The sequence below is a fragment of the Cheilinus undulatus genome, linkage group 2 (assembly GCF_018320785.1).
Source record: "Cheilinus undulatus linkage group 2, ASM1832078v1, whole genome shotgun sequence".
NCBI lineage: Eukaryota > Metazoa > Chordata > Actinopteri > Labriformes > Labridae > Cheilinus > Cheilinus undulatus.
Genome location: NC_054866.1, coordinates 38,334,900 through 38,356,672, shown reverse-complemented (window position 1 = coordinate 38,356,672; position 21,773 = coordinate 38,334,900). Strand labels below are relative to the sequence as shown.

General features: G+C 39.8%; 1 protein-coding gene across 2 annotated transcripts in view; it reads right to left on the bottom strand.

The window, feature by feature from the left end:
• The window catches only part of si:ch211-195m9.3, a 42,166-nt gene extending 20,672 nt beyond the window's left edge, over positions 1 to 21,494 (bottom strand). The window contains exons 1-9 of one of the 2 annotated variants that reach the window (XM_041800281.1): positions 21,385 to 21,492; positions 21,269 to 21,292; positions 12,375 to 12,417; positions 11,627 to 11,781; positions 5,851 to 5,985; positions 5,177 to 5,365; positions 3,922 to 4,035; positions 3,631 to 3,813; positions 622 to 635 (exon numbers count right to left, since the gene is read on the bottom strand). In XM_041800281.1, the coding sequence (XP_041656215.1) occupies positions 622 to 635; positions 3,631 to 3,813; positions 3,922 to 4,035; positions 5,177 to 5,365; positions 5,851 to 5,985; positions 11,627 to 11,781; positions 12,375 to 12,417; positions 21,269 to 21,292; positions 21,385 to 21,409 (882 nt within the window). In that variant the 5' untranslated portion in view covers positions 21,410 to 21,492. Of the gene's footprint in view, positions 1 to 621; positions 636 to 3,630; positions 3,814 to 3,921; positions 4,036 to 5,176; positions 5,366 to 5,850; positions 5,986 to 11,626; positions 11,782 to 12,374; positions 12,418 to 21,268; positions 21,293 to 21,384 lie in introns of both variants that reach the window. The other variant, XM_041800289.1, reaches the window with a different exon arrangement.
• Between the last annotated feature and the right edge of the window lie 279 nt (positions 21,495 to 21,773).

The following is a 21,773-nucleotide window of genomic DNA, read 5'->3' as shown; positions in this document are numbered from 1 at the left end:
GCACAGGAAGAACAGGAGCGTGTGCTGTTCCCGCTTAATGCTCTCCACATAGGCAGCCACACCGCCAAATTTAAATGACAGCAATGAGAGCAAATTAATAGCTGATAATACAGAGAAGATGTATAAAGCGCAAATCATGTGTGTTTCTTCACAAAGTGGTCCTGACTGAATTATTATTATTTTTATTAAGAAAAAGGCCGAACAAAAACAGTAAGGACCATAAAATAAATATAATTACCACCCTAAATTACAGACATGGTCGATTTGCACAAGATTAAAAACACAGACATCCTGCGCAACTATTACAAATTACCAGAGGTCCCAAGGTAAAACTATTGTCATGCAAATAGGACATTAGTCTCCATTTACAGAGGAAACTCTGCATGGTCATGACAATTGTCATGACAATGGCCTGAAATTATATGAGTGTTAGCCATATAAATCAAAAGACTGAGATTAAATCAACATTAGCTGTCAAACATAACACTGTACAGACAGAAGACTTCTTTTTAGGGTCAGTATTAATGTTCATGCCATTAGGGTAGCTTTAACACAGCTGATTAGTGGCCAGGACTCATGACACAGAGATGAATCACAAACTGAGGAAATTATGTTTCTTACCTCCGGTAGTAAACCTGTGAACACACAAAAAAAAATATGTTTTACAAGTAGAAAACAACACTGACATGATTTAGAAATTTATTGAAGTTACTCTAGAGTCCCTGTACAATCTGAAAACTCAAAAAAAGCTGACTAACATGAATGAATCTAACATTTAATGTCCTCTCTCTCAGTTAGTCTGCAGCTGTTTATTTTTCAGATGTCTTTGACAGACATTATGATGTTGATGTGATGGTGGGAAATATGTCTCAATATGAACTTTAGAAAAATTTAGTTTTGAGCAAATGTGTTGCATTGTGCCAATAGTAATATACAAGATATGACTATTAAAAAACAAGACTAATGCTGTAATACAATTAAACATAAACATTTTTTAGTGTCAAAGCAGTGCAGTAGGTCTTCTTCTGTCTCAGAACCTCCGTGGTCCTTTCCTAACTTCTGACACAGACTAAACGTGTTCTTCTGAGAACAGATTTGGTCTCAGGAAAAAGTCCTACAGGTCTAGATCATGATCAAGTACTGTGATTTGTTTTTGGGTCAGACACTGCTTTAACGAGAGCGCAGTGAGTTGGCATGTTGCCTTAATGAAGAATAAAACCATTCTTCCACAACTGATGATTTACTGCTCCACAACAGTGTTGATTCACTATCAACCTTTCTGGAACCACTCCTGCAAAATTATACAATTACTGTCAAAGAAAACAACCCACATGGACTTGCTGTGCCTGGCTTTCTTCATCTCTGGCGAAGGTGGTGCTTTCAAATGCACTACTTTGGTTTTATCTCAGGATTGTATTGGAAGTTTCATAGCATGTTATCACTACTTTTAAAATATGTGGTGTCTTTCAGTTTGTTCCAAAATGTCTCTACAAATGTGCTTGTATTTTTACCTTTGATCAGGTGTCAGACGTTTTGAAAAAATTCGGTAAACACTTTTGTCATGTTCAAACTTTCATGCAAAATATGCCGTACTGTCTCTTTATCAATGGAGACTATTTCTGCTATCATTCTTAAACCGAGTCGTCAATCGTTTTGAATGATTTGTGCAATTTGTGGAATGTTTTCAGAAGTTTTTGATGTGCATAGGCGCCCAGAATGTTCATTGTCTTAGACTTCCTCATGTGACATGCAGTGTTCCCCGTACACATCAGTTAATGTACCACAAGATTCAGCTGCTTTTGTGTTCAATTTTATGTTAATGCATTGCTCAACTTTTAAGCTTCTCTTCCTCAGCACAAACACACGACTTCAATCAGCAGCAAGTGGTGAACTAAAGACGTCACTTATGGGAAACTTACGGGAGTTATGTGTGAATACCCAGCCTTTAACAAATAACAGACTGTGAACCACATGGTTTTATCCTCATAAGCACAGTTTCATTTCTAAATAGCCATACCTCATAGATCTGTTGTGGTTAATGCGCTGATTTTATTGAACATACTACATACATGTGGTGCATCAAACAATATGGGGGACCCAATGACCTTGTAATCAAATAAAACTGCAATAATTCATCTCCATTATGAAAAAGAATAGGATTCCTAATCCAGTTTAGTCTGCACGAAGGCAGGAATTAATCCAAACTGAGTTTTTCTTTTTTTTTTTTTTTTTGTGCATTTTGGCCATTTTGAAAAGTATTTATGAGTAGACGGGGAAACCAGTTTGGCTTACACAAGTAGTCTAGTTGTTCTTAGACTGTGCTAATGAACAAAGATGCCTGAACGAACTATGGAGGTCCACTTTGAAAATGAAATGGTCATTGTAGTCACCTCTGAGTGAGCTGCCTCACCCACACAGTGAAGGACAGTCGACTGTGGACATGGCATGCTATTTACAGCATGTAAAAGTGCATTTTATGTTTTTTCATGTCTACAAAGATGTTTTTTGAGAATGTAAAGTGGGTAGATGGAATTGTCTATGAAAACTTTGGTTTTCAAAAATTCCCACTTACATGTGGTCTAAGTCCCAATTCCAATCTGGTGAGCCCTTCTTTCATCAAGTTTTTAATTCAGTAATTAAAAGAATTCATTTCCATGATGCACACTCTAATGGACAGATGTGCTTCAAAATGTGAAAACGTGAATCTGAGAGGCTATTAGGTATTATAAAGATAATATTTAAAAATGTCTGTGTCTGATGGCACATTGATTAAAAGGGTGTTCTCCTACAAATATTTAGGAATATGGATTGATGAAAGCTTTCATTTAATGTACGTATTTCTAATCTAATTGAGAAACTCAAATTGAAGATTGGCTTTTACTTTAGGAACAAATCATGCTTCACATTCTCTGCAAAGAAAAAACTTGTGGAAGCCACTTTTCTATCTGTGATTGATTATGGTGATATACTTTATATGCATGCAGCCTCCTCCTCCTTATTCAGTGTATCATGCTTCTCTACGTTTCATTTTAAATGCAAAATCTCTCACTCACCACTGCATTCTTTATGATCTGGTTGGTTGGACATCACTAAGCATTCGTAGACAACAACACTGGTATATGTTCATCTATATAGCTCTGTTAGGTAAACTCCCAGAATACCTCAGCAACCTTCTCTCGATCAGCTCTAGTAGTTACTATCTGCGAGCCTCCAAGTGGTTGCTTCTGAATGTTCCCCGGTTTTTGATGGATCTGGGCAAAACAGCGTTCTCCTATCATGCACCATGGTCATGGAATAGCCTTCAAAAATCTCTCAAATTAAAAACACTCATATCCTTTAATGATTTTAAGAGTATCATAAAGAATGCAGTAAAGGAGGAATGTCACTGTTTTTCTTGAGAGGCCACTTTCTCTGAATAGCTGTTACTCTGTTTTATTGTTTTAATGTTTTAATGTTTTTACTGTTTTATTGATCATTTATGTATCATGAATCTGTACCTGTTTTATATCACTTTTGACTTTGTATGGCTGTTACCTTGGCCAGGTCTCTCTTACAAAAGAGATTTCTAATCTCAATGGAACTTCCTGGTTAAATAAAGGTTAAATAAAAAAAAAATGTATCTGTACAAACCTAGCTCCTCCTTACAGCATTCAGAGTTAATAGGTTGTTTCTGAAGGGAGTCGTCCAACCAACAGCAGCACTCAGTCAAAGTGTTGTACTGATCATGTCCACAGCACTCATGGTGATGAGAGATTTTCTCGAGGATGATTTCATCAAGTCCACAACACAACTGTTTGTCTTTTTCAAATGTTCCTGTGGAAAAAAAACAGTATCATTCTGTGTTACTTCTACCAGAGATAAAAACACAACTGACCTGAATGAGAGACTTATCTAAAACACTTCGCTTGTATTTCTACTCACCTTTACCACAACACTGGGTTTCTGGTGTCGTCTTGGTTACTACACTTGATCCACAGCATAGTTCGTTGAGAGTGTTGTAGGACTTGTCACCACAGAGAGCCGGCACTGCTTGACCTGTAAGAGCAGGTCAACATACAGGAATAGCACAGTTTACTAATCTATCATAACAGTAACATTTTAAAGATGGGAATAGGAAACGTGTGAAGCCATGTTTTAGTCTCAGATGAAAATATACAAGTGTGAGAAAAACTCAGGCATGACATTTATTGTGAATCAAATAAAAGAAATGATCAGCTGTCTAAAGACCAACCAATCAGAATTACGGGTAAAACAATATAGTTCAAGACATAATGCACCTGAATATTTGCAGAATGATTGCAAGTAACATATTCATATACATACAAACATGATGCTAGTGTGACTGAGGACCATTTTATATCCCTATAATTGACAGCAATATTCGAGCCAGGATACCCATGGCATGCATAGAAGGAGGGCTGCTGGATCCACAGAACTGACAGTGTCCTTACATGCTTACCAAAGCAAGTATTTAACTTACTCGCAGAAAAGCCAAAGCAGGCTTTTACTTTGAAAAGCACAAACTAGAAGTGTAACTGTACTGGCTACCTTACTTGTGACCTATTCTACAGGTGTGGACATGCATATCTGCTAAAACAAGATCAATACAGCTCTGTCTTCGTCATTTTCCTGTCTGTTTTGGACAAGACCCATAAAAAATAATTGAGCCCTCCATTCTTCAGATTCTTGTCATGTAAGATGTGGTGTGCTTGCACTTGTAGTCTGAAGTCCTGGCTTGTAAACATAGAAACTTAATTGCAAAATCAAGTGAGAGGGTTCTGGCTCAGATAGTACATTTTTGATGGCCACATTCACAAACCATTCATCTGTGAGGCCATCTATATCTCAGAAAGGAAGTGTCACTATTTGCCAATACAATGTATTTTTATTTTTGTTTTTGTTTTAATTAAACTTTATTCATAAATAAAGCCTGGCAGTTACATTAAAGTTATAACCACATGGCAAAGATTTCAGGATAAGCAACATGCACTGCACCCAGTCTGAAACAGTTGTTATTTTTTAAATCTCCTTGCAAGGTGGAGGATACAATCGTGATTCAACCTTGTTAGCAATCATCACTCAACATTTGCAATCAAAGAGAAACGCCTGTCAAATTTTAAACAGGATGTGAAAGTTTTGCATGAAATTGTTATTAAAAGGGTAAGGTAGGACACACCTGACGTCTCCACGCAGCAACTGGAGCCACTGGGTTGTATGTCAAAGGAGTCATTTACCCAACAGCAGCACTCTCTCTCCTTGTCATACTGGTCCTGTCCACAGCACACGTGATAACTGGAATTTTTCCTGAGCATGATCTCCTTATCTTGCGGGCCGCAGCACAGCTGTGTGTCTTCATCGTAAGGAGCTGTTGAGAAGACCATTTTCATTCTGTATCACAATAATATAGTCATTTGTATCTAAACATGCATCATATCTACATGTAGTCCAATCAGGGTGAACTCTGTTGGGTGAAAGTACATCAACCAAACAGCTGAAAAACGAGTCTTTCGGTGAAATGCTGAATCAGCACACGCTCCCATTCCTGACCTGACCTTTAGGTTTTTTCTTCAAATCTAGATTGACTCAAAGTGTACTGATAGAAATGGTAGTGTTACCTTCTATCATTTAATTTTCAAATGCCGTATATCTTTAAGACTCGATACTGCCCAGTCCTGCTCGATATGTGTCTGATAACTGTCTGGTGAAAACATTAATGCATATTTGCCAGCGATCTAAACCAACAAAGATGTGATGGCTTAATTAAAAGCTATAAATCGTGTTCATGGCACCAGTATTGATCATAATCTACATGTTGTATGGTGTTAACTGTCTTTAAATAGCCCCACTCACCTTTACCGCAGCATTGGGCATTTGCTGCAGGCTTTTCTGAGACAGTCAACTGGCAGCAGATTTCATTGAGCGAGTCATACGCTTTCAGGCCACAGCAAGAAGACACACTTTGGCTCAGTCCTTGTGTAACATGAGCTGCAGAATCAAGAGGTTACATCAAGTTAAGCAACATGCAGAGCTGAGGGTGTAAAAGTGCCAGTCAGCACATGGAAGTTCCCAGTTCAGAGAAGTGTCAGATGAAGCTCATTTCAGGCACAAAAACAACTCATAGAGGGCTGTGGTGTCACTGGTTGTAGAAGAACCTCTTTAAACAGTTCATGATTCAAGAAAATCATTTATGTATGAACACAATTTTAAAAAGTTACTTAAATGACATCTTGTTAAAACACTCGTGTATGGTCTGTTCCTACAAAGTGGTCCGGTTTGGCTCAGCATAGTTTTGTAGTTTAATCAATTAATCATGATCAATATAATTGGGCATTTTTTGAAAAAAAAAAACAAAAAAACAAAAACATTGCCTCTTACGTCAAAGTGAAATCACATTTCTATTAAATTATGTCAATTAAATGAAAATATTTAATGTAAAATAAGTCACTACATACACTCCAAGCAACTCAGAAAAAAGGTTACTGAAAAATGAAAGTCACGTGATGATACAAATAAATCCAAGGCACTGAACACCCCTTGAGTTCAGGCTACGGACGAAAATTGAGAAATTGAGATCTTATCATCAGGCAAGATGCTATGTTTGGCAGACACCAAAGACTGCACATCACCACAAACACACCATCCCTACTGTGAAGCATGCAGGTGGCAGCATGCTGTGGGGTTACTTCTGAGCTGACAGGCCTGGAAGGCTTGTAAAGGTAGAGGGTAAAATGAAAGTGGCAGGACAATCTTATTCAGTCAGCAAGAGAACTATAGCTTGGGAGAAGATTTATTTTTCCAGCAAGACAATGACACGAAGTATACAGCAAAAGCTACACAGAAATGATTTAAAGACAACAAGGTGAATGTTCTGGAGTGGCCAAGTCAAAGACCAGCTCTCAAACTAATTGAGAATTCGGCTGGACTTGAAAAGGGTTGTTCATGCCTGACCCCCGTGCAACCTGGCAGAGCCTGAGCAGTTTTGCAAAGAAGAATGGAGTGCTAGCCTGACTGAGACCTATCCACACAGACTAAGTGCTGTGATTGCAGCAAAAGATGCATCTACTAAAGACTGACTTGAAGGGGGTTAATATTTATTCACTCATTTTACATTACATGTTTTTTAAGTTAACATTGCCTTTGTGTTTTTTTGTCTAAAAAGCCAAATCATTTTGACCATGATTGAGTAATAAAATCAATAAAAGGGTTAAAGATCCAAGGGGGTGATTACTTTTTATAAGCACTGTAGTGTCAGCTGTGAACATAATCTAGATTACAAGTGCAAGCTTTTGCTCTTTCTCTTCCATGTTTTCCCCTTTGTCAGACATCCTGTTAAAAGCCCTACAATAGCTCACAGCTGCTGCTCTCATGCGAAGGATAAGATTTAAGAGTGAGTGGGTGAGAATTTGAGACCACCCTTGAAAACACGATCGTATTTCTTCTGATAAATCTGCAGTTGGCTAAACATCAGGAACCTGTGCATCTGTGCTGGAACAGAAAACGTCCTTCCCAAAAATCATGGCCAGCAAGAGCCAAAAAAGATGACAACTTTCAAACCTAACCCTGCCTCCAAAGACAAACATGTTTACTTGAAGTAAGGCAGTGATGCAACAGTTGATCAACACACAGCTCTACAGTGCAGCAGGTTCATCAACAGCATTTCAACATGATGGCATTTGTGGTTTACTGGGGTATGAATAAGTAAGGAGGAAATCTATCTGATATATTGTGGCAAAGCAAGGCTTTAACCTTAGCTCTTCAATCTGATTTTAAATTTCAAGTGCCTGTTGTAAGAGTAGAGCTGAAAAACCTGGGAAAAAGTAATGAAACAGAAAGTGAAGTTCATTCTGCATTGGCTATTTTGCTCCTGTTGTCTTTATTCAGAACAATTCATCAGAATTGTATGTGTCATAGGGTGTAACCTGGGGCATAACACTTGAAGAATACAGCTCTACTGATGGCCCATACAGTTAGGTCTGCACGAATATGAACTGTTATCATTTTGCTCCTATTTACTACCCAAATTAAACAATTAAGGTGATACTGTCATAGAATCACAGCCATTTGATTCAGAATACCTCCATTATCAGGGGCTCAAACGTATTTGGACAACGGGGATTACCAAATTCATAGTTTCCTGCCTGAAGATCCTTTGCCAGACCTTTACTGCAGCTGCCTTCAGTTTCTGCCTGTTTGTGGCTCTCTCTGCTTTCAGTTTCGTCTTCAAGCGTCTGAAAAGCATGCCATACCCCTGCCCACACTATGTATGGTCGATTTTGTGATGTTCTTTGGATCATGAGCTGTTCCTTCCCTTCTCCATACTTTTCTCTTCCAAACATTCTGGTACCTGTTTTTCTTGGTTTCATTTGAATTAAGAATTTGATTCTAGACTTGGGAGGCTTTTTAGATGTTTTCTGCTGAAGTTTAATCTAGCCTCCCTGCTCTCGAATGTCACTGCTGGTTTGCACCTTGTTGTAACGCCTCTGTATTTACATTCTTGAAGGCATCTCTCGACTGCAGACTTTGACAATGACTATGTTTACATGGACTTCTGGGTTTTTTAAGAGGCTGACATATAGAGACAGACAACCAGGCACACTCACACCTACCGCCAATTTAGAGTCATCAATTAACTTAATGAGCATGTTTTTTTGGTGGTGGGAGGAAGCCAGAGTACCCGAGAAAGTGTTGGAAAATGATTAGGTTAAAATTTGAGCAACACATCAACTTAAATTTTTGATTAATTTGAACAAAACAGCAGCTGAATCTTTTCATACATTAACTGAGGTGAACACTAGATGTCACGTGTGCTTAAATGGCTTAAAGATTTTGAGAAGGCAGAGAGGAGGTCTAAGACACAGAACATTCTGGGTGCCTATGCACATCAAAAACTTCTGACAACATTCAACAAATTGAACAAAGGAATATCAGTGATAAGGAGACAGTTCGGCAAATTTTGCATTAAAGTTTGAACATGACAAAAGTGTGCGCCAAAGTCATCCTAAAACTTCTGACTACTGATCAAAAGGAAAAATTCTAGCAAATTTGTGGAGAGTTTTAAGATGGAGTGATACGACAACACTTGAATTTTCCAATGCAATCCTGAGACAAACATCAGTTATGTATTGGAAAACACCATCATCACCAAGGATGAGGAAAGCGTGGGAAAGAAAGTCCAAATTCAAGGCTATGTTGACTGTTTTCTTTGACATTAGGAGTTTAATTTTGGAGGAGTGGGTTCACCAGATAATCATCACTATTACAACGAGGCTGTAGAAAAGCTGAGAGAACAAGTCTGAAAAGGGAGAGACCACAGTTGTGGAAAAATGGTTTCATTCTTCATTAAGACAACGCACCTGCTCACACTTTGCTCTCAGGAAAGCAGGTTCTGGCCCAAAAACAAATCGCAGTGCTTAATCATCCTCCATATTGACCTGATCTAGACCTGTGTGACTTTTTCCTTTTTCCTGAGATCAATCTGTGCTCAAGTGTACACAGAGTCTGTGTGAGAAATTAGGAAAAGAACCACAGAGGTTCTGTGACAGAAGAAGACCTACTGCACTACTTTGATCAGTGGAAGACCTGAATGCAGCAAAAGGTACTGAAAAATGTTTATGTTCAATTGTATTATAGCATTACTCTCGTTTTTGAATAGCCATACCTCGGCACGTAAATGTTGTATCCTGTTTTCTGACAGCTGTAGACTACCTGCGCAGGGGCTACTTTGATTAGACTGCTCATGTAACTTCAGATACTTTGAAATATGTTGGATGTGTGGCGAGAATGGCTGGTCAGCTCTGTGCTTAAATACGCTAATATTCGGAGAAACGGTGGACTGAACGGTTAAAATTTTTCACCATAAATGAAACATGAGTTTAGTTTACTGTAGAGACAGAGAATGAAGGCTTACACTGAGGGCTGGATAGCTCAGTGGGTTACACCACCAACCTAGGTCCACTGCTTTGAATCCCTGTCAGTACAGACTCAATATCCAGTTTGGGCCCTTGGGCAAGGTCCTTAACTCCTGGGACACCTGTCTACCTGTATGTATCTTGCTGTGGATAAAAGCATCTGTTAAATGACATTGTAACATTGTACACTACAAGTTATTGAGCATTTAGAGTTCTGTGAACCAAAGATGGAAAGACTGCACTTGGTAGCATCCTGCCAGAGTAAAAGCTCACGTGTTCTCACTTTCAGCTTTTATTCTGAAGTTGTTTCCGGGACAGTTATTCCACTCAGGAGGGCTAGTTGCTCTTTCTTTGAATCTCTGCTCAACTTTCTTCCTGATTAATAACTATTATTATCGCCTCATATTCATAAGAATTTGAAACATGAAGTCTTGTGAGCTGATTTATAAGATTTCCCTTTCACTCTTTGCCATCTTCTGTCTCTTCTCTGTAGTTGTTTGTTACCTATTCTTCAGTTGAGCACACGTTTTTAATCTTGATAAGATCATTTTTAAAAGGCAGTTCCAGTATAATGTTAATGACCTCTTAAGAAGTATTACTCACAGCCTGAAAAATGAAGCAGAATTGTCTATTTTGAAAGTTCCTGGTTCACTTCCCCATCAGGGTCTTTCTGTACGGAGTTTGCTTGTTCTCCCCATGTATGCGTGGGCGCTTTCCTCCCACCACCAAAGACATGCTTGTCAGGTTACCTGGTGACTCTAAATTGTCCATAGGTGTGAGTGGGAGAGTGCCTGGTTGTCTCTATATGTCAGGCCTGTGATTGGCTGGCAACCAGTCCAGGGTGCCAGGGTGTACCCTGCCTCTTGCCTAATGACAGCTGGAATAGGCTCCAGCCCCAGCAATCCCAAACGGGATAAGTGGTGTAGAAATGGATACTGGATGGATATCTATTTTATGGATGTGTAGTAGGTTGGACCTTTTCATGCAAGAAAAACATAAAATTCTTGGATGAACTTTTGCAGATATGATGCAGTCATCAGAAACCAGATATACAAGGTAACCAGGTATTTCTCAAGTTTATAGGGATATAAATAACCAGGTTTCTATGTGTGCATGTAAAAGCAGTATCCTAAGTATGATCAAAACAGGGACAAGACTTATAACGGGATATTCAAGTCCATGTAAACATACTCAGTAAAACACAGACTGCCTCTAAAGTACTGCTAACTTCTCTAAGTGTTGTGGAGGGGTTTTTCTTTACCTAGGAGAGGATTCTGGGACAATCCATTTAAGTTTTCTGCTGTATTCGTCCAAATCTTTTCTTGTCACTGAGTGTCCGGCACACTCACTGAACCAAATTGTTGATTTTGTCTCCGTTAATGTTTTTGCTATCTCTATGATAGCTTTATTTTTTACCCACCTTATTATGGTCTCCGTCGCTTGCATTGATACATCCTTGGACCTCATATTGATAACTCCAGTCAAATAGAAACAAAAATGCTAATTCAACACTTGAAATCATCACCAGGCTTTTTATCTGCCTCATATGTCCTGAAATAAGGAGGAGGCGGACCACAACTTGCCATTAAACTGCTCCTCAGCCTCTTTTCCATGCATTTCTAAGCACCTTATCGTGGAGGTACTCTAAATATGCTTCTGATGCCTGTATCTAAAACCAGCCATCATACCAGGTTGTGACAAAAATGTGCAACAGTTACCTGTTACTTTATTTCCTTGTTCTACTTTACAGCAGGTGGCCTCTGCTGGGTTGAAGGGGAATTTCCCACAGCATAACAGCCCTGGTCCCGGGTGCAGACGGTTCTCACAGCAAACAGCTTCACGGGTGTCATACTCTGTGTCCAGACAGGTTTTTCTGCAACAAGGAAAGAATATGACAGTATATGTTTACTAACAATTAAAATACACCATTGTATTCATATAGAAAATAATTTTTATCACACCATCTTATAGATTCCATCTATGTCAGTACACAGTTTTATCTTATCCTTTGCAACACTGCCCTCTTATGGCAAATTGTAAAAACAGTCTTAAAAGTTCTGCCATTCTCAGTATAATCTGCTAGAAATGTTTCATCAGCCATTTTAACCTGATCCCAAACTTTATTGTATATCAGTTTGAACCCTTTAGAGAGGAATCAGAGAGACTTTATAAAACTGGGGCTCAGGGCCAGTCGTCACCAAGATCATTCAGTCATCTAGAGATCATAAATATTGTGACAGGAGTTCACAGAGAATGGAGAGTTAAGAAGCAATGAGCTTGTCAGATCATCTGATAGCGTGCTATCACATATAAAAGACATCAGCACATAACCTCTTAACAGCAAATCAGTGCCTCTTAGACACGGCTCTTCATCTCTACCCTCCTGTGTCTACAGGTATGCACCTCCCAAGACATGCTGGTTCTCACACAACACACCCACATGGGGAAGAAAGGGGAATACCTTACCTGTGACAGTCTTTTTTGAATCCATAGGTTTCCTGGTTGGATTCTGTCAGAGAACACACAAATTCGTAGGCGTGAGTCACTGGCATGAGGATAGGGATAAGTGGCAAAACCAGTCAGACCATGCAGAAAAACCACAATGAAGTCATGGTAACATGCAAGGACAATGGAACAACTTTCTTATTAGCTTACAGCCCAACTTTTGCTTAAAATGGCAAGACAAGTGGTCTTTTTATTCAGGGATGCACATGATTACCCAGCCAAACAGTTAAAGTAGGATCACCAGATTTATGAGACAGTTAAACTAATAACTGACATTTCTAAAATAATTTTAACCCCACAACCCAAACCAACTTGCTCTGTATAAACTGTCGTTCAGCTGCTCACCACTATTAGCCACAGTAGTTTTTTTTTACTGGCTACTTCCTTGCTGCCACAATGCTCTTAAATTATCTCTCTGCTTCCTTCCCTCATCACCCAGGACTGCAAGTGGGTGCTCAACATCAGCTCCCTCATCAAAGAAGCCCAAGAGAGGATGTACTTCCTGTGGCAGCGGAAGAAACTCAACCTGCAAAAGACGATAATGGTACACTTCTACATCGTCATCATCAAGTCCATTCTAACTTCATCAGTAACCATTTGGTACACTGCAGCCCCGGTGAGGAACAAAAACAGGCTGCAGCGTATCATTGGCTCTGCAGAAAGGGTGATTGGCTGCAATCTACCATCTCTCCAAGACCTGTACACCTCCAGGACTCTGAGGCATGCACGTAAGATTGCAGCCGACCCCTTTCCACACATGACAAAATGTGGATTTATGAATATAATAACCTAGCTTTATAACTTATTGCAGATCTGCAAGCTATGTCACAAAGTATTTGCATTCATGGTGCAAATGTGTCTGTCAAATGTGTACTGGTGCCACTACAACATCTATTTGAGCACTTCTCACCTGTGTTTACCGTTGTTTAGTTGAAATACACAACAAAGGATTGCAATGCATCCTTACAGAACAGAACAATGCTAACCCAGAGATGCACAAGCAGATACACATGTTGCAGGTTGATGATGCAGATTGTGGTAGTGGATGGGAATGCCAGGGGCAGCGAGTAATAGTGGGATTTAACATCGGTGCTTTTAATAGGATAAGTGCCTTTGTTTGGTAAGATTTTGTCCTCTTGGTGTAGAATTATTGGAGGTTTTAATTCAAAAGAGGAAAACATTTATTTATTTACAAAAACTATATCCTAAATTCTGTGTGGTTTGTAAATCTGAAACTATTTTAAAAATGTGGCAGATCACAGGCTTAAGGACAATATATCCAAAGATCCAGTGAAGATTCCCCACACAAAGAATCTCACATAATCAAACCTGATTTCAGAATAAGAATGGATGACTTTTGATATCCTCCATTGACTGTCCCTTTACCACAGGCTGCCCAGGCATGTGTTATAGTTGCAGAAAAATGATAAAACAAGGAAAGAGTATGGCTGAAGTTCAGCCTGGAATTAAGGTACAGTTGTGTTCATGTTTTAAAGCAGCCAAAGGAAGTAACGTCTAACTGGTGACTCTACCCGGTCTGCTCGCTCTCATTGGTTGTTGTGGGATTTTTGTCAGAAGCACTACAACCTAGAATCATAAATATCAAGATTATTCAGACAGATAATCATTTGCGACTAGCCTTCCCTCGAGATACACCCCCACGATCATCCAGGGATGTAAATAAGGCGTCGATCCAGGATTAAAATCCTGTAGTGTGTGACCAGCCTCAGTAGGTGCTTTATGCAGTTGCATTGTAAAATTAATAGGTTATCCAGATCTTTGTCAAGGGGGCAACTGGACTTGATCAAGGTTCTTGAAGACGTTTAATTATTAGCCCCTTTTGGAACTGACCTTTTTGTTGGGCCATAACACAACCCACTGTGATTCAGTGATGTGATTGGACTTTGTAATGTTCAAGGCTTGTAAAATCAAGTTAAAACTGAGGATTATCTCCAATTTACACACAGCATAAACACTTAAGTAAGGGTTTGAGCTGCCACCTCAGAAAGCATGATGGTAAAACAAAGGAAATCAGTTTAGCTTGAGAAAGGAATTGTTGATGCTCAAAAAGTAGGTGTCAAAGTTATAACAGCATTTCCAAGAGTCAAGAGCTGGAGTGAGAAGTATCATCAAGAAATTCAAAGAAAGCCACACAGTTCAGAACAAGCCTGGTAGCAGTAGGAAGTGAAGGATTTCAAAGACTCTGGGGAAAAAAAATACAGCGAGAGATGTGTCTAAAGACCCCAGAACATCTGACTAGACACTAGTAAAAGACCTAGCCAAGTCAGGAATAGTAGTCTGAAAGAAGATCATCACTAGAGCCCTGCACAGGAATGGACTGTGAGGTTGCAAATCAAGAAAAACTCAACTTCTGTAGAAGAGACACCTTCAAACCAAACTGAAGTGTGCTAAGGACAACCTGAGAAAGACTATGCATACTGGAAGCATGTCCTTTGGTCAGATGGACCAAACTACAGTAGAGCTCTTTGCCATAGAGACGTTGCTGAAGTTTAGAGAAAGAAGGGAGAAGTGTATCACCCAGAGAACATCATCCTTACAGTGAAGCATGGTGGTGGGAGGATTATGCTGTGGGGATGCTTCAGTGCATCTGGAACTGGTAATCTCGTAAAGATGGAAGGAATAATTAGGGAAGAAGGATATATAAAGATTATAAAAGAAAACCTAAAGCAGTCAGCGGCAAAACTGGATTTGTCTCCAAAAATATACATCACTTCTGGTGAAGAACACCCTCCAGAGAACCAAAGCCAACATTAGTGACTAGCCTGCTCAAAGCCCTGACTTGAATCCCTTTGGGGTAAACTGAAGACAAAGATCCATGGAAACCATCAAATCTGGAGTTGCTTAAGAGATTCACCAAAGAAGAATAGGCTGGGGTCCTTCAGAAGACGTGTCGGAGACTTGAAGACAACTATAGCAAACAGCTACAGGCTGTTATATAGCACAAAGGAGACACAACTGACTATTAGAGTCAGAGGGGTTCATAATTTTGGGTTTTGTGATATTATTTTGTTTCTTAGTGCAAAGCTCTGTTTAACAGCATTTGGGAGATACTTGGGAAATTTTAAAATTTTCATAGGGGGGCTAAAAATTTGGTCCTTATCTGTATAGATTTAGATAAAAGTATTAAAGGAGGTGAACAGAGTTGCCATCTTGATAGCCATTTTGTTTTCAGGACGCTTTACAAAAATACACAAGACAACACACTTAGACAAACAATAAGTTGAAAGTGTTTGGTTTAAATGTTTCACTGGTTTCATGTTTGCACAAAAAAGAGGGGTAATAGTTACTGAATTACATTTTGTGTATGACTTTTGTCAAAAATAATTATCAGATCATACACTGTTCTCTGCTTTTACTCTTGCCTTTACTAACACCAAATGAATATTTCTAGACAGAATAAAATCCGGGTCTATACTATTAACAATGAATAAGCTCAAGTCCCTTTATAGCTTTTTGGTGTGGTCACAGTGCCAGAATAGTTCGGGGGTTTCTAGGAGTACATTACAGAGAGAAAACACTCCAAAAGCGTATATGAGTGTTTATTTTGCATAAAACTAACTTTTTTTTGTGCTTTTGTGGTGGTTGTGTACTTTTGTGGGCTATTTCAAATGGAAAAATGCGAGCTGGTCCTTTAACGTGGAACTATGAGCTATGGTTGCCTGGGTGTTTGCTTAATCTTCAGAGTTTTCCCAGAATGCCTTTGGACATTAGACACCATGAGTGAAGTTATTGACTCAGTAAGGAAATTCCCACCTGTGGGGACCAACTAAACATTATGAGGAATATAAACTAAACTCTCTGGAAGTGTACTTGATCAAATGCATCTTTAAATAAGGTGAGTCAGTGAACAGTTGGGAGTTGTTGAAAAACATTGAATTGTGTTTACAGAAATCCAAACTGCCATTTCAGCTCTGTTTTTCAGAGTGAATGGAACAGTACTCGATCACTTTGTCTTTCTTATGATTACACTCTAATTGTTTGACAATCAGCCTATGACTGCAGAATTTTCCTAGAATGCCTATGAGCATTAGAAAATTTTGCACTGTGAATGAAGTTATTGACTCAGTCCAAAAAGTCCCACCTGTGGGGAGCAACAAAAATACACCAAGAAGGGTATACTGAGCTAAGTGGAGGAGGATTTCCTTCTTCAGGGTAACCCTTCCAGTCAGATTCACTTGTTGTCACGTTAGCCCCCTACCTTGAGTGGTATAAATATTCAAGATTAAATTATTTGATAGAAATAAGAGGAAATTGCAGTGGATAAAGGACATGTAGCTTTATGAAAATACTGAAACATGTTTTTTCGAGTTGGATTTAAACATCGTTTTTTGGTGTAGGAAAGCTTCCACAGTGTACTTTAACTTCAAAGGGAAGTTAACCCAACATAAATATACCAGTAGAACTGAGTTGATATTACTTTAAAGGAATACATCTGACTAAAAGGGACTGTGTTCATACAATTTTTCAGTTTCAGTTGGGAAAAAATATTTCAATTATGTGTTACCACTTGAAGCAGTGTTTTTAAGTTTATCCAAATACTCTTTTTTTTACAGTGCAGTTTACCTTGATGTCTGAATTCTGGATAGCCTATCTGTGCTGGATTTGCCCTCCTTTGTAAGATAGCCTACTTGTTGGTTAGTGTAGATATGTTTTACTAATTTTGTCTTTTACAAGATTTTTCTAATTATTACAATGTCATTTAGCAGACGCGTCTTTCTACGGCCACGTACACTCACCGGCCACTTATAAGGTACATCTGTTAAATACTTTATTAACACAAATAGCTAATGGCAGCCACTCAATGCATTTAGGCATGCAGACGTGGTCAAGATGACTTTTTGAAGTTCCCACGGAGCATCAGAATGGGGAAGAAAGGGGATTTAAAGCGCGAGTATGTAACATGCAATTGGAACCGTGTTGAATCAACTCTACTCCCCCTCTCTTCCTGTTCTTCTTCGTGTTTGGGCTCCGTAGCTCCGCCCCTCTTCTCACATACCTCCTCGCGAATGTGCACGTCTGCTGAATCGAATACTGACAGTGACAAAGCTCTTGTGGAGTGATTTTGCACCGCTTTTCCACTGAAATCAATGGCTGAGTTACAGGTTAGAAAACATTTCCTCTCAGGATGAACAAATTCTACATAGGACCGAACACCGCTGGTTACTCCGCCATTGTATCAACTTCTCACTGAGCTCAGGTGCAAGCACACCTACTACAACGGCCAATAGGAACGCTCCCTCCGTCCTGAGCCGTGATTGGCTGCAAGTACTAGCCTCCTCATTGGCTAGAGCATTGTCCCTTGCTGGTTTTCCTCAAGTGGGAGTGCTGCATGAGGAGGCGTTGTAGAAGTGTGTAATTCTTTTAGATGGCTTCAATAACAAGACCCTGACTGGTTGTGTGGTTTTTGTGGGCATACGACACTAAAAATAAATAGCTTACTGCAGCTTTAAGAGACTTTAAATGTGGTCTGGCTGTTACTATCAGACAGGCTGGTCTGAGTATTTCAGAAACTGCTGATCTACTGGGATTGTTAACCTCAACCATCTCTAGGGTTTACAGAGAATGGTCTGATAAGGGATAATATCCAGTGAGCAGCAGCTGTATAAATGGAAATTCCTTGCTGATGTCAGAGGAGAATGGGCAGACTGGTGATAAAAAGGCAACAGTAACTCAAATAGTCAGTCATTACAACCAAGCAGTGCTGTAGTACTTGAATCCGGGACTCGGACTCAAGTCTGACTTGAGTTCTGATTTGGAGGACTCATGATCGACTTGGACTCGCGCACTTATGATTTAGTCTTGGACTCGGACTCGAGCTTTAACTGCATCAGGACTCGAGGATGAAGAGGAGGACTAAAACCTTTTCTTAAGACTGTTTTACTCTGTGATATTTGTTGTTTTTGTGTGAGAAAACCCCTGATAACTGATCAGTGTTCATGCAGCACCTGGTGTGCGCGTTCAGCTGCATGCGCGTTCATGTGTGTCTAACCTAAAAATAAGGAGACCAGAGGAGAGACAGCAGGAGGAGCGGGCGTGTCTGGGTGTGCTAAGCAGCATGAATGAGAGAGGAGCTGATAGCTGTTATGTTTCTGAAGTAATCTTTACAAGAAATTAAACTAAAATGCAGTTGGCCTACCTTTGAATCGCTGAAACTCTCCATCAGCTGCTGAATAGTTAAGACTCGTCATATAAGCTGCTGTTGCTGCTGTACAGTAATTCTCCTCGGTCTTGGACAGAGTGATAAAAAGTCTTAAACCATGTAGTGAGTCCTAGTACTTAAAAATATCAATCCAATGTTGAAATCTGGGTTAACAGCAGTAAGGTAGTGAGCTAAACAAGGTGGCATATGGTAAAATGATGTGTTTCATGACAGCTCAGACTTTAGAGCATTAAAGGGGGAATGAGGTTAAGACCTTTTTATGATGTATTCATAAATATCACACCTTAATTAGCAGTATAAGATAGATGTAAAGGACGAGTTCAGTTAAAAACATGTCATTTTTCTGAAGATTGGTGACTCAGCTACAAAACTGCAACCACTAGGGGTGGGAGAAAAAAAACGATACAGCATACTATCGTGGTATTTTGTCTGGTGATATATCGTATCGCCTCGTCCACCAAGTATTGATTTTTTTCAAGTTAATAGCTATTATGAACTGCAGTCTATGATAATGGAAAAATAAAATCAATTGTTTGGACAATTGTTTGTCCAGTGAGGTCAAGAGAGGTGACGGTCATAGAGCAGGAGAAAGTTAGTAAAACTAACATGTCAGCACCTAGGAAAGGATATTAGGAATGCAAGCAGGGCACAAATGAGATGAACACGACACATGAGGTTTGCAAGAAGTGCAACATGAAAATAAAATACTGTGGAAATATGACAAACATGAGGGCAAGACTAATGCTAAATCAGCTAAACAGTTGAAAAAAACTGTATAGATTGCAATATGTGGTATCACAATACTCACTGTATTGCAGAATCGCAATAATATCGAATCATGATAATACTGTATTGTGGGGCCACTCGTGATTCCCACCCCTAGCAGCCAAAGTATGCTGAATACCATCTCTGAACACACAACATGAGGAGCCTTGAAGCAGAAGGAGACCACACCCGGTGCCACTCCTGTCCATCCTGGATCCATCCTGCCTGGTATCAGCGGTTCAGGTTGGTGTTTGTGGTGTAATGGTGTGGGGGATATTTACTTGGCACACTCTGGGCCCCTTGGTACCAGGTGGGCATCGTTTAAACACCACAGCCTACCTGAGTATTGTTGCTGACCATATCTATGTCTGTCTACCTTATACCCATCCTCTGATGGCTACTTCCAACAGGACCATGCACCACCTCAAATCATCTCAAACTGGTTTCTTGAACATGACGATGAGTTCACTGTACTCCAGTGGCCTCCACAACCACAAGATCTCAATCCAAGAGAGAACCTTCGGGATGAGGTGGAATGGGAGATTCACATCATGGATGTACAGCCGGCATATCTGCAGCAACTGTGTGATGCTATGAAGTTACTCTGGATCAAAATGTCTGGATTAAATTAAGGTAATTCTGAAGGCAAAAGGGGGTGCAACCTGGTACTAGCAAGGTGTGCCCAATAAAGTGAGTGAGTCTACATCTTAGAGTAAGTACACAAGCAAAGACCAAGACAGGAAGAAACAGCAAAAGAAAGGCCACAAAGCAGGCTACTTTGAGTCCAATCTGACGCAGGTGCTGTCATGCAATGCAAGACAATGCACATTTTGTACAGTAGACAACATGAATTTGACACAAATGACTGTACCTTCAGTGGAAAGTGCGCAATTTGCTCATGTCAGAGCCCTTACAGATCTTTCACAGTGAAACACAACTGTGCACTCGCGCTGTCACTTCTGAGTGTGGAGTTTGGGGTCAACTAAAGGTTTCCGCTGACTCACGATACCGGAGTCCCCACACATTCAAGCACTAAGCCTGAATTCCTCCTAGTCCTCGAGTGTGGAGTTGAGGGTTCACCCAATGAGGTAACGGAGTATTTCAGCTGACTCACAGAAAGAATAAATATCAGAGTCCCCACACATTCCTTTACAGCACTATCAACCGCGAGTTTGGAGTTTGCGAGGTCGGCCAAGTAGACGCTTTGAAAAGAGCTCGTGATGCAAACCAAACAATAGCTCGGTCCCAGCTGCACGTAGGTTAGAGATGCTGGGTCCTGGAGGATGAGAGGATGGGTGGGTCTCCTCAGAAAGACTTCGTTTAGGAATGCAAACAACAATATGTAAACAGTTTTACTTGAACGTTTCAACGGGAATTTCCGTGGGTGTTAAAAACCACAGTGACCGACGCCCTGACATCTTTTAATCACCCTTCCACTTTAACACCTGAATCAGGTGACACCCATAAAACGGAGTAATAATTAGCCTAACAGGCATTCTTGAGCTCCTCTTTTTTTCAAGTAAGAAAATGGAAAAGTGCCACCTTGCATGTCATTAACACAGAGATACAGGAGGGAGAGGAAACACTCTCATCTTTTTTTTTTTTTTCGTCATTGAAGCGTCAAAATTCATACCATGACTCCAGTTTGAACACTGTTTAAAATATCATAACAAAATAACTTTAAGGACTACATGGAAAGTGGATTTAAAGTTGTTAAAAACCTGCTACACAAGGCTACCCACACTCTCTATATCAACTGCAATCTGTTAAACAAACAGAGGCTCACATCAGCCTCAAAGCATCCCACTGGTCCAGTAACATGCCTAGAACATGCTAAAACACAACTTGACAAACAAATATCCCTGCGCCATGTAAAAGAGAACCAGCCAAATGAAAGAGGTGTACTCACCGATGGGGGCACAGGTAAGCCAAACTGAAAGAATGCACACATAAAAAAATAATTAGAGTCCCTTAAAAGTTCAAAGTGTCAGAGATTAAATCAAAGAGTGTTAAAATTTCTCCTACCGAGAACAATTGTCAGAGAAGTCATCTCAGCTTGCCTGAAGCATGTGGCAGTGACAACTGCGCAATGTGATGCTCACAAAAGATGCAGACAAGGCCTTGTTAAAATTAGCCACTCCTACAAACTGATAATATTCCACCCCCCCCCCCCCCCCCAAAAAAAATACAAAATATGACACCCATAAACCTGCAAAGTCAATGTTTGCTCAACACATGCACCTACAGCCACATCAAACAGAAAAACCTCGGCAGTTTAACGGCATGCTCTAAACTTCAAATGGGTGTGAAGGTAGAGCTCAAACATGCGTAACGCCCACTAAGTCTACCTGTCAGCGTCATAAGATGGTTCATTAAATGCTTTGCCCCGAATAAACTCCAGAATTTAACACAAC